The 12,991-nt window shown below is 47.3% G+C and overlaps 1 protein-coding gene across 3 annotated transcripts in view; it reads right to left on the bottom strand.

Moving 5' to 3' along the window:
• Positions 1 to 473: 473 nt before the first annotated feature.
• Positions 474 to 12,991, bottom strand: part of LOC135390116 (uncharacterized) — a 56,304-nt gene continuing 43,786 nt past the window's right edge. For all 3 annotated transcript variants that reach the window (XM_064620112.1, XM_064620116.1, XM_064620115.1), the window contains 2 exons: positions 6,940 to 7,086; positions 474 to 895 (listed from right to left, as the gene is read on the bottom strand). In XM_064620112.1, coding sequence (XP_064476182.1) covers positions 716 to 895; positions 6,940 to 7,086 — 327 coding nt within the window. In that variant the 3' untranslated portion in view covers positions 474 to 715. The remainder of the gene's footprint in view (positions 896 to 6,939; positions 7,087 to 12,991) is intronic.

Below are 12,991 nucleotides of genomic sequence, written 5' to 3'. Positions count from 1 at the left end.
CTCGAAATCAAGATGCGAAATGTATTGACACTGTAGTTCGCCACATTTTACAATACGCGTCTTTCGTTTGACCACATACAGCAAATTTATAGCCGTCGCCGTGATCCTCGAGCACCTTTTGCAGGTCGTCTGCTCTCACCCCTGCAAAAGGGCGCGAGAGCGGACGATTTCCTCCTCCACTCACGGGTCCGCCACCGTATCGTCGTAGGGGATGTCGCTGTTGGGAGCACAAATCGCGATATTCTGGCGCTGTTGTTATCAACTTAATTCTTTTATTTAATAACCATGACGATTCTGGACGAGCGAATTCACAGTATTACGTTTTCAGCAATGAGGAATCGAATGGTACGCTTTGTAGATGGGCCAGGGAGTACGAGACCGTCCCTTTAAAGGATCACAGCAAAAGCATATCTAGCACGACGTCTCTCCAACCGATGTATTTGTTGCTGATTTTACGTTAAAGACAGTTGGAGTGGGGAAAAGTTTATTAGATTTCGCAGTTCTAACCGTGGGAGCAGTAACTAGTTTGGGTTGGCCTGTTGGCAGGGCAGCAATTATGATTTCACGCTGCGCGTAGAGCGCACAGTATATCACATGGGAGCCAAAGCACGGAAACATGGCAACAAAGCGTAAGCAAGCAGCGTCGTTTTCCATCACATTTGTATCCATATATCCACAATCATCTCCCAACCCTTCCACAAGTGGTCGAGTTGTGTTACGTCCAAATTCCTTCGCACATGTAGAAGTTACTTTCCATGTGTTTCTTAACCCAATGCACGATGGCGAAGCTGTCAGCAAAGACCTGGTCGTTGCAGACATTCGTCGTATCTTGGTATTCCATGTCGAAGATAACCCAGCTTCCGTCGAAGCCAAATTGTTTTGCTGCGTTGCACATCTGCAAATGATCAAAGATGACAGACAACCCAAGATATAACGTATTCTGCTCAGTAAAATTGAGTCAAGCATAACGTGACGTCAGCACCACACTCTAAGGAAAAAAAAAGGAGTAAAACGGGGAGTAATTGCAGCTTCTACTCCCCTAGTCTGCAATTACTCCCCATTTTAGTCCCCTAACCCAACATTCAGTCCCGACATTTTCTCCCCAGGACTGCGAATTGTCACTAAACTTCGCGAATGGTCTCCTGAATGCAACAGTCCACGTAAATATGTGCCCTTGGTCAATTTGAACGACATAAGGCTGCATAACTCAGACAACGTAGCAATTTTCCAACAACACGGAGTAAGAAACAGTTAGCGCATCTTTCTTCGCAAATTGTGCCCTAGTATGGCGCAAGATTTTATATCACTCGATATATCACGGTTGACGGTTTGCTTCAAAGTATTTTCATGATTGCGCACCAATTATGTACCTGGAACTCTTACAACAGCGCGTGAAATGCGGTCTTCACTCTGTGACATTCATTTACTCCCGTGCATTTACTCCCGAAAGGGACTATTTTTTGTGGCAATGCAATTACTCCCCAAAAGGAGTTGAAATACTCATTTTTTTCTTAGAGATAGAGATTCAATCCTGCAGGATATCAATCCTGCAGAGATATCAACTTCCTGCAGGAAGTTGATAAGTCGTGATGAAATATGGTATGCTCTTAGAAATTATTTGGTATTTTAAAAGGAATAGTGATAACATGCTATGAAAGGTCACTCTTCTGCACAGCTCCCTAGTTTCTCCCTTGGAACCACCTCACGTGACGTGTCTCCCTCACAACCAGGGTGTAAGAGCTCGCCCTCGAGCGCAGGAAGTTTCTACTATTAATCCATGCAGAGAACGATGCCGCTCTGCGAAAACCCGCTCACTGGTGCCTTGCGAGATCGCAGACACATTGTCACGTGAACAATGCCCCTCACACGCTCAGGGACACACTGCCGTAGCATATTCGCAGTTCTATGTCACGAGTTCTACGTAACTATGATCATGAGCAACGTCCAGTGATCAGTCTGTTGATTCATTTCAATCATCTAGTGGGCTTTAAAGGTACTGTAAAGCAGCACGGATCAAATGTCATTTCGTGTGGCTATTCGATAGTCCAAGCCACCAGGGCAAAAACTGCACAAGTTTCATTACAATCGACGGTGCAATTAATTAAAAAATTGCAATGAAAGATTACGGGCAACACTGTACTAGGTATTCGAAATGAATCCTTACTCCTGACACACACGGCGGCAACCGCATTGCATGCGTATAACACTGGGCCCGACAAAACAATCCACCATAAAATCCGCCCTTGCAATCCACACAACGATCCACATCTGAGGATAAACGGATAAGCGAACTGAAATGAAATGGTGAGCCGTTGAAAAAAAAAAAAAAAAAAAAAGAGTCACACGTTCCGCCAGAAGCGTCGGGACCTGTTTGTTCACAGAGGTTCACAGAGACAGTTTGTTTATTCGAAAGAGGCCGCGAACAGAAGGAGCGCGCAGGCGTAGCAGAGAAGTAGGGAGAGCCTCCATCGAACAGCGGCCAGCGCTGGGTTACTTCGCATAGAACACTGTTAACAGGAGTTTCAGAATGCATAGGTAAACAGGAAAACTAATAATACGGTTACTAAAATAACGAAGTTCCGATGTAATAGTGTGTGATACCAATTTTCAGTGTTGCCCGCTGTGCAGGAGGCTGTTTGACACCAGGCGTCGCACCGCTCCACTACGCCGCAGTACCGTGTATCCCAAAGGGAGTCTGTTCATTACGAGGAGCCTAAAAAGGAGGCTCGACCTGTCCATCAAATTGAGCGTTTTTCATTGGCCGCTGTTTTCTATGCGGGCCGCGATGACAGCAAAATTTTCCCGAAAATGGCGGCGTAGCTTAGAACGGCGAAGCGAGGATTTCATGACAATTTTTTTTTTTTACAAATCACGTCAATTTTATTCCGTAAGTGTACATTGTGTTCCAATTATCTTGCAAATCATCTTTAAATTACGCTCCAGTGCCGATGTTTACCTGAAAATAATGTTTCGTCGTCCTTGTTAGGCCTAGTAACGACAGCGATCACAGGCAAATAGTAAGAAAAACGCTACGGATGCCCAACAATTTGCATTTGATGACATACTTTTATCAATATACACACCTTTACCCGTTCTTGATTCAATCTTGTTATATTTCATGGTTAAAATACGTATAATACTGGCAGTCTGTTCCAAGTAGCGGTTCTGCCGGCCAATCAGTTCTGCTAGCAAGCACTTCCGGTTCTGCTACTTCTGCCCTTCTGCGTCTTCCCGACATGCCCCTCTCCATCCAGATGGCGCCGTTAAAAGGGGACGCAAAATCCATTATGTTGCTAGGTCGTCAGGGAATATCCTATTCAATCTAATCCAATCCAGTTTCCCAAAAATGTCGGCACCCAGTGAATACAGGTAATATATAGCTTGGATAGCCTGGTATTAATAGCGAACTGTATTTTGGCTCGTGATTGGCAAGAGAGCTCAAAAAGTGGGTGGAGCTCCAGGTATAGGCAGGTCCCATTAATGGCCAGACTCTCTTTGGCATACACGGCACTGCTACGCCGCATCTTTCATGGCAAAATAAACATGGTTATAGCGCGTTGGCGGTCGTATGCTTCCGCATATGGTATTTAGAAGCAACAAAGTCTCTAGTCACATCACCGGATTTTTCATGCTTGTCTACTGCTTTGCAGTACCTTTAATACGCGCTTAAATTTCAGGATATTTAACTGTCGTCCCGGAAGGCGCAGTGCTTTGGCAGCCGCAAAGGTAGCTGACTCTTATCTCATGAGGGCACCGGTTTGAACCACGATACTAGTCGAGAGGAGGCAAAAACGGCGTAAATTCCACAGTCTCAAAACAAGATAAGGTTTAGTTCATCGTACGCTATCACCTTTCCCTACGTAAGGGATGGCGTTGATGGTTCTGCGCACGCCCATAACAGAAAAAGAGCTTCGCGCAGTGCGCAGGACCACCAACGCCATCCCTTACGTACGCTAAGGCGATAGCGTACGATGCACTAAAGCTCACTAACTGCCAGTGTCAGTAGATCGCTAAGGGGAGCCCGGTTTGCTACCGCGTTACCGCACCTCATCCAAAGCTCAAGATTCGAGTCGCGCATTCTGTCATTGGTTCCGGTTGACGGTGGCGTAATGAACGGTCTACGAACACTCGGTACTGAAGACTACAGCTCGCGGCATACTTCTCTCGATTCGAGAGCTTGCGGTTTATCCCGCCTGGAATATCCAGGCCTTGCAATATTGTACGTTTGGTCGCACAGGATAGCATGCCGTACGTGTCGATTGGTGGAAGGAGACATTCTTGGAACACCTGCAGATTTGAGACAGGATGTAAACTGCAAGCTGTCGATTCCAGACATATATGTCGCAAGCTGTACCACCGTGAGCTTTATGGAAGGAAACAGCGCGGAGCTGATAGCCTCGTCCCTCCGCGTACCCACATGCGGAGAGTCTGCTCGGAAACGCGGCGCGGTAAACTCTTGCCGCTGTGCTGGAAAAGCCACCTCCGCTTTCCGCTTTTTGGCGATCGCGCAGTGCACGATTTTTAGCGGCATCCGCACATGCTCGGCCAATCGGGAAGTAAACGGAAGTTGCGTGCGTTCTTGTTTTCTTCCGGCTTCCCTCACGGAGAGCATTGACGGCGTCGTTGACTGGAAGGTATGTCGCTGTGATGCTCACGTTTTTCAGCCGGCGAATTTACGACGGAAATAAAATGTCATTGCTGCCTACATTATAGAGCGTTGCATCAAAATGACTTTTTGGGTCGACACTCGAATAAACTTTGGGAGTGCAGGTAAGTAAAGTGTAAGCTATTGACTGTCAGTGTTAAAAATAAACATTGTTCGCTAGAAAAGATTGCGCTGTCGCCACAGCGAGTGAACCTAAAGCCTGCGTTTCTTGCGTCTGCAATGTTGATTCCGCAAAAGCTCAGATGTAAGAAAGGAAACGTTCACTACAGTCAGTATAGCTCGACTTCGCTGTCGTCCGCCATCTTGTCAACCTTTCGGTGTGGAGAGTCGCGGGCGGAAGCAGTATAGCTGGAGCGGCATGCACACGCGCCCGCTTGCGGCAGGCGGTTGCGCACATCTCTACCGCATGTGGGTACGTGGCCTTAAGGCGACGCTTTGCGCCTCGATCTGAGTGGAAGTGGAAAGTATGTAAACGGCGCGGCCGTACCTTCTGCCGCCGTCACTTCCGCCGCACTGCATTAGCAACTGATAACGGGTAGCGATGCTCTTACGGCCTGGTAGCATACGCTGATAAGGATTCCGTAGTCGTGGCGATAAGCTCGAATAATCATGTTTACTCCATGCAAGGGGCAACATTCCTTCGCACTCTACACCTCTTCGGTGAGAGTTTTGCTCGTTTCGATCGCTCACTCTCATGCATTTGACTTTTTGGGGGCGTTCTTGGTGTTAAAGAAAAAAGGAATCATTTCAGGCCTTGTGGGAACCAAACGCATTGCCACAAAAAATAGACCACTTAGGAAATAAATGCACGGGGCCGCATTTCGCGGTCTCTGCTAAGAGTATCGGGTGCATAATTTTTGTGCATGAATTAATGAAAATTCTTTGAATTGAACAGTCAACCGTGACATGTCGAGTTATATGAAATCTTGCGGCACGCGTAGGGCACAATTTCGCAAGAAGAACCAATTATTGTTTTGCTTTCTGTGTGTGGCAAACTGCAGCTAAGGTAGCTAGGTTATACAACCTTATACGATCGAGTTCATGAAGGATCATATATTTACGTAGGCTCTCGCATCCAGGAGTCTGTGTGCGAAGTTCTGTGACTATTTGATACCTTGGGTTTCACGCTTAGGGGACTAAAATGGGGAGTAATTGCAATCTAGGGACTAGAAGCTGTAATTACTCCCCCATGGGAAGAGGGGGACAAGGGGGAATCATCTTCGCCCATATAAACTTCCCATAGTGCCCCTCCTAAAATAGCTTTCTGGCTACGCCGCTGGCGTCATTATTTAGCTTCATGTAATATTCGTTAAGTTAAATGTAGTGCAGGATGACGAGCGCTCATAGTTAGCATAGTTACAATTTCGATTAAAAACGGTGGTTGTATTTTAGGAGAGCCTGAGAGCGTGATGACTGCGATTTTGGTGCACGCAATCAGGTATGTATCGTAACTCAAATACTTGCAGTAACGTGTACCCATTTCTTAAGTTACTCCAAATACGCTCGGTTCATTAACTTATTTAAAGAAAAAAGAAACTCGAGAAAAAGATCAGCTTGGGGACTGTTCTGGTTGGGCGCTACATGCACATTTCATCTAAGGTACACACAATCCCTTCGCTGTTCTGTGGTTTTGCCTGCAGAAGATAGAGGCGCTTTAGATTTAGTGTAACGGAGGACACACTTTAGGCCTGAAGGGCATTTTGGCTAATGCTCAGGGTCTGCGGAAGCACCAGGAGCGGACTGGTGTCTCAACGTCATAGCAGGCGAGGAGGGTTATGGATATTAATTGAACTCGACGGTTGATCATTATGGGCATTGACCAGGAGACGTAGTTTAGGGTGACTTGCTCGCTTAGGTTTTGCCTTTTGGTGCTCTTCCTCCGCATCTGAGCGCATCACTTTGTACCAGTTTGACAGCAAATTCCACATATTGTAGATTCGTAGTGTCTTGAAATTAACTAGGTACTTTGAAGAGTATTCCTACTGAAATACGTTTCAAGGGTGAATCTTGTACAAGTCGTCAGGGCAGCCACCACAAGTGGCAGTCCAAGGATACCTAAACGGACGAGAGTGCGTGGCACTGCTCGGTATCAATAACGTCCATCTTTCCATCGTTGCCCGCAACAGGCGGTCTAAGTTTTTCGCCATGTACAGTCGATTCACATGGACATCACTGGCTTGTCTGCCAATGATGATCTAACGCGGGGAGCTACCAGGCCTTGCTGCTACCAAGTATTTTACATCGCCGGCTTCTATACTTACAGTTGTTCATACCTTAAACGTTAGCGTTGCGTTGGTTTCGTATGCGAGTATCCTAGTAAAATAAATGTTGCGCAAGAGTTCTTGCACCCCGTGGATGTCCTTTGAGCGCTGCTCGGGCCACGAGTTAAGCTGACAGTATGTGGAGCCGCCTCTACAAACCTGAAGTGAAGCAAAACACTCTCTTGAACAGCATTTTGGGCACCTGCCACGCAAACGCATGTAAACATACATATATAATGGCAGTCATAGATAGTACAGCTAGGGACAAAAGTTTACGGAACACCAGGGTGTCACATTTCTCCAATGGAGCGGCAACCTAGCAGCACACCGAAGTCGGCACACATACTGAACAATGGATGGAATTGCCGGCCACTCGTTTCTTATTCGATCTCTCCCTGATAGCTAGGAGGGGGCCGCTCCGATGAAAAAATACGCAGGTGCCGTGTTCCGTAAGCTTTTGTCCCAAGCTGTACCATCTCAGGATATCGGCATCTGTATGCAATTTTTGAGTAAATATTTTGTGTGTGTAGAGAATATGCTCACTGTTGAGCAGTTAAATTCGTGCTTCTGCATGATACCTGTAGAAAAGGTTCCACTTTCGCTGCCATTTCTAAACTCGTTCCGCATGCATTCCTGGGCATTGAGACAAGGAGCCACAGAGACAAGAAGACTGCATTCTTTCTTGCTGGGCGCGAACTGATGACGCATTCCATTGGCAGAGCTGGGTCAAAGTTTTGACCCAGTAAGGCGTAAAAACTGTTCCATTGGCAGAAGCTGGGCATGAGTTTAATGTTCCGTTGGTGGAGCAGGGACAAAAGTTTTTGTCTCATCAATTACCTCAGCGGTACACGATAGAGAAGAGGAGGAAAAATCCCACCCAGCGACGGGCGAAAATTGTTGTCCCAGTGGAATTCGCTACCAGATAGCAATGGGGGGCGTGATCCCAGCTCCCCACTCCCTTGTCATCCCTATACGATGATTGTGTGCAAGTCCCGCCTTGGGGATGGATGCACCCTCCCAATGGGTATAGCTGTTGAACCGGACGTCGGATGACCATCTGATTTGGTAGCCTTGACTGACAAGCTCTTACGATGTTGGATGTGCCGTGCAACACCTTGTCAATTTGACATTGCCTGCGAAACATGCTAGGACCTTGTTCTTCCACTAATACTACGCCCCCGCACACGCGCGAATGGTTCGCGCTGGACGCGCTTCATGAAAACGCCACGCAGCTCTCGTGTACTCGATCCTTTCTCCATCTGGCCTACTGCCGCTTTGCGGCATCTTGTCGAAACAACCAGGTTTCTATGATATCGTCATTCACATAGGTGCCATTTGCGCGTATTGAATGCTTGACATTCCTGCCTCCAATAATTGCTGCAGGGGTCAGAGGAGTGGTACTCTCAGCATCCGCGTAAACATACGTTAGCGGACGATTGTTTAAAATTGATTCGATCTCCACTAGGATGGTTTTGAGTTCTTTTGGGCTTCACCGTTCGTCCAACAGCTTTTCGTAATGATTACTTGATGCTCCTCACCAGGCATAAAAATCATAACCAGAGAGGCTAGAAGAAAAGCTGAGAGATAGAGCAATGGGAGAGACAAAAGGAGCTGTGCGGAGGCGAGACCTCCTCCCAACGTCGAAGTCCGGGAGGTGCTGTGATCGATATTGTGCATTCGGCCACAGAACTGGAACGCGTGAAGGCCAGGCGCATTCGGCGCCATGGTATTCAGTCCAATCCACGTAGTGATTCATTCCGCTGGGCGCAGTGTGCGGTCTGGCTGTTTTGTCTGCTCTCATCCTGTCCCCTTGGATTGCGTCTTATTCCGTAAGGAACGAGTATCGTACTGTTTAAGCTTCGTGCTGCGACATTCCAGAACGGCGCACGGAAGTCGAAGGAGACATCGTTCGTAGCATACTATTGGCCTACCGTATCTGTCATAACGGCTTACTTGTTGAGACGCCCCACTTCGCTGGCTCGGTTTCTAGTTATTATGAGTTCTGTGTCACCAGGCGTTCATAGAATGCCCCTCACCAGGATGATCGTTCAACGATGCACTGCCAACGAATTATCTTGGCAGCTGTGAAGTTTCGAAAAATCGGGTCTTTGAGCATAGCGTTGATGTCCTTGTTGGCTCGATTGAAAGACGGGACATCGTCGCTGTAGGTAGCAGAATCTCTGGCGCGCGACGAATCTTCGAAACGCTGTCAAGAAAACCGACCTCACCGACGTTCGGCCATTTCTAAGTGCACCGCTCTCGCGGTCGAACATGTTTCACGAAGGTCCCCTTGCTGAATAATTCGTAAATAATTGGCGCCATCGAAGAACTTTCTCTTTGGTAAAGATCCTTTGGACATCGGCCATGAACTGACTAGTGAACGGCTCATTTGCATACGCTCACTAATTAAATAAACATCGTAACTTTCAAAGTTTACTTCGCACATTTTCGGAACCACTGTTTTACGTATCGGGGCCTACAGCGAAAAATATTGCAAGAGAAAAAACATCGTGTTTCGAATGCTTTCGAATCGAATCGAGTTCCTCCGACATGTCAAGGAAAATGCTAAGAGTGAAAAGTTGACGCTCAATATTTTGAATTATAATATGCTTTGCATGCAAAAGCGCAAGTGAAACTCAACTGTTGCGGCACGTAAGTTTGATAAGGAGGAGAGTAGTCGCGAGTGAATGAGGCTTGTGCAGGGACGTAATGTGTGGTCACGTGACATTGGAAACCATTTTGCCACACCGGAGTCAGAGTAGGGGGATGCCGTGAGTTGTTGAGGTATGCGTGCAGTTACGAGAGGGAATTGTAATAACACACCCTGCTGCCTCATTCGGCACGCATAATACGTTTGCGACGCATCCCCATGTTTTCCCATGTCCTGCACAGGCCTCATTATCTTCTAGAGATCTTCCGAAAACACTGGTCTGTGGTTTGATATCGTATTTCAATCTCAACCTTTAAATACCACAGTTATTTTATACTTCGGAAGAAATTTGGTTGCAGGCTTCTGTTACTTTTACGATTATTGACCGATAAAAAAACGTAGTTAAGGAATATCTCGACTGAAAAGGGCGCAGACCTCGCAAAAATTTTTGAAATGTGAGGAGCAGCGGCTCTGAACCGCCGCGTGAAGGACGTGTTGCAAGCAACACTGAGCGCCCGACCTGTGTCAATGGGTATAAGTCCGCTTGATCTGTGCTTGTATGCGTTCAGCGCCTTGTAGTTTCCTCGCTTTTTGCGCAAGAATGCGCAATAACACAGGTTGTGTGAGCTGTTGCATCAAAACTTGCGGCAACAAGTTGACTTCTACGTCGGGTGGTGTTTATTTTCGCTTCCCAAGAGAATGGAATGATTCGGCACAGTGTCTGCCGACACGTGCCGCCGAGAGGGCCAGTAAACGGCGTGCGGCAAATCGTACTACTGTTGCTGGAGAAATACCTGTGACGCTCCATCAATACTAAACCATACTGAACCTCGCATTACTTCCGTATAACTATTCGTTTCCCGCCTAAGCCTACTGCCGAACCGACCCGCCATACGCATACTTGCCAAAGTCAAACGTAAACGTCGGCTCGCAGAAGCCCGCTTATGCGACGTGCGGCACAGGAGACGGACACAGGGGAATGTGGTGTGGATGAGCGTGCATGTGTGTGGTGTGCATGTGTGGTGGGTATGTGGACCAACCACACGCAACGGCACAACGAGAGACTCTGTATTCATGCGATGTGTATGTGCTGCATGGAATACATCTCCCACAACACTATTGACTGCCCATTCTCGGCGTCGCCTGAATTGAACGGCACCCAGACGAAGAGGAATCGTACTTGAAAACATAATAAGTCAATCACCTGATTCCTTTGAAGTCGTTGTTGCTCTCTGATTTTAGAGCTTCCTTTATCGTATAGTTTCCGAATAGTGCAGCCGACCTGCTAAAACTCCAGAAAGTTCGCTTCTTCCGCTTCTGGAGTCCTTGTCTTTCGTAATGCTATCTCATTTCATACGTATTTGGCCGTGCACCAAAGGATACGGTCATTTTTCCAATACGATTTTTTTTTTTTTCGTTACGTGAAACGTCCTATTTTTGCAGACAAGGGCACAATACATTGCCAAACGGAGGAACACCCAGAGTCATACGAGGTCTCCTTTTGTTTTGGATGAGGTGGAGCAGTGGTCATAACAGCGGAAATGTGCTGTGCAAGTTGAACCTTTGCGCTGGAGGGGACGGAGAAGTCACATGGGCAGCGTTCCTCCACTCACCGGTCGGTGCGAAGTAACCAACGTGCCTGATGTTGTGGTTGCGGTTACTTCGTTGCTTCTTTGCCACGTGAGCCGACCCACGTGGGCTCTCCGCGTCCAGTTTGTTGTGCTGGAGGTCCGCCAGTCATGTGCCGCGTTAGGTTACGTCAGAGGCTGAGATAAAGGGGAGATTGAGGAGCTGCCCTGAAGGGCATGACCTACTTGCAGAGCGTATTGGAAGCGGCCTGGTGGCCAAAAAGCGCTGACAAAAAAAGAGTTGACATTCTTCAACGCAAGAAGAAGCTTCTGCAAGGGTGGGTTGTTCCAGAAACGCGAATGGATACGGGAGGATTGTGCCCACATCAGTAAGGGTTCCCGTCCAAGAAGTGAAAAGACTAGAGCCTGGTTCTCAACTCCATAGTGCGGTTCTTCGGGTTTCGTCTACCTTTGCTGTACGGGTGTCGGAAAAGGGTAAGAATATACCGTTCGGCTAATTTCTCGTTCTAGCGATAGGTGCAGTGGATGCTTAGATATTCCGAGCATTTTGCAGTCTTCTGAACGGATAGTGGAGAAAGGAGGGTGCGAAGGCTACCACACCACTACCAGGTGTGCCCATTACCAGGTGTGCGCGACTAGCTCGTCGAAACCAGCTGCAAGGCTGTACAACAAGCTGCTGTCCAGAGCATTTCTGCGGTAGCGGACGAATTATGATAGAAATAATAAAATGAGTTGTGATGTTGCACGACGTTGAGACAGGCGACGTTGTTATTTGATTTCGAAATAAAAGTAATATGTGTAGGCTATGAAACAGTGTAGGCCATTATGTGTGAACATTGTATAATTTTAAGTTTGTGCTATAATTGTAGCTCGCAGGTGTTGTTGTAGATTGGTTTTGTACCACTTACTGAACTCGCCACTTTTTTGTCCACCCCTCATGTAATCCCCGTGGGCCCTTGAGGTACAAGAATAAATGAATAAATAAATAAACGCTTCAGAAAATAGAAACGCCTACGTGTTCAACCGCTTTTTCGAAACCACGATGGGGATGTAGACTTTACGAACATTGCGCGAACATGAGAGACTGACAATGTGAAATATGGGACATGAACACGGGTTTAGATGTTGCCGCTGCAGCACCATACTCTCGAAGGCTAATGAGAGCCGCCTACTTCGTGGGGCGCCCTTCCAGCTGTCACCCTTTTATGCTATAGAGTAATGGACCGGTAGTATCCATGTCTACGTGCAGCGCTATCATTCCTTTCCCTTCCAAATATCTAACCAGAATAGTGTAATGTGGGCCCACGCAGACACTAACTAAATAGTGTTGTTGGGACTTTGTTAATTGATTGTGTGAACTTTGTAGCATGGTCTTGACAACGACGAAAAGGAAGGTGGAGGCTCGCGTGCATTGTGTGACGTAGTGCTTTGTTGGGCATTTTTGGTTCGAGCACGTCGAATTTTCGAATAAACGCATTCAGGAACGGTTGGACGGGATCTGTTCCTTTGACGCTGATTACGAAAAATTACCCATCCGTAGTTACTATATGGTGCCGAAACCCGGGAGGACAGAGGACTCCTGCAACGACTTACTGAACTTTGGACAGCGTTGAAGGGCAGGCATGCATGTCAAACCTCACGAAAAAGCGACAAGCCCTCTTCGGTCTCAACTATCCCGTCTACTCTGCTCAACATAGCGAACGGTTTACTTGGCGGGTCAGGACAGATTGCAACGAAGGATGCGGAGGTGCTGATCGAATGCTTGCTCACGTTTCAACGCCAACTCAACGGTGTGGATGCACAAATTGAAGAAAGTGGCGTCGAG

The sequence above is a fragment of the Ornithodoros turicata genome, chromosome 3 (genome assembly GCF_037126465.1).
Source record: "Ornithodoros turicata isolate Travis chromosome 3, ASM3712646v1, whole genome shotgun sequence".
Lineage (NCBI taxonomy): Eukaryota > Metazoa > Arthropoda > Arachnida > Ixodida > Argasidae > Ornithodoros > Ornithodoros turicata.
This window is presented reverse-complemented; position numbering and strand designations above follow the sequence as displayed.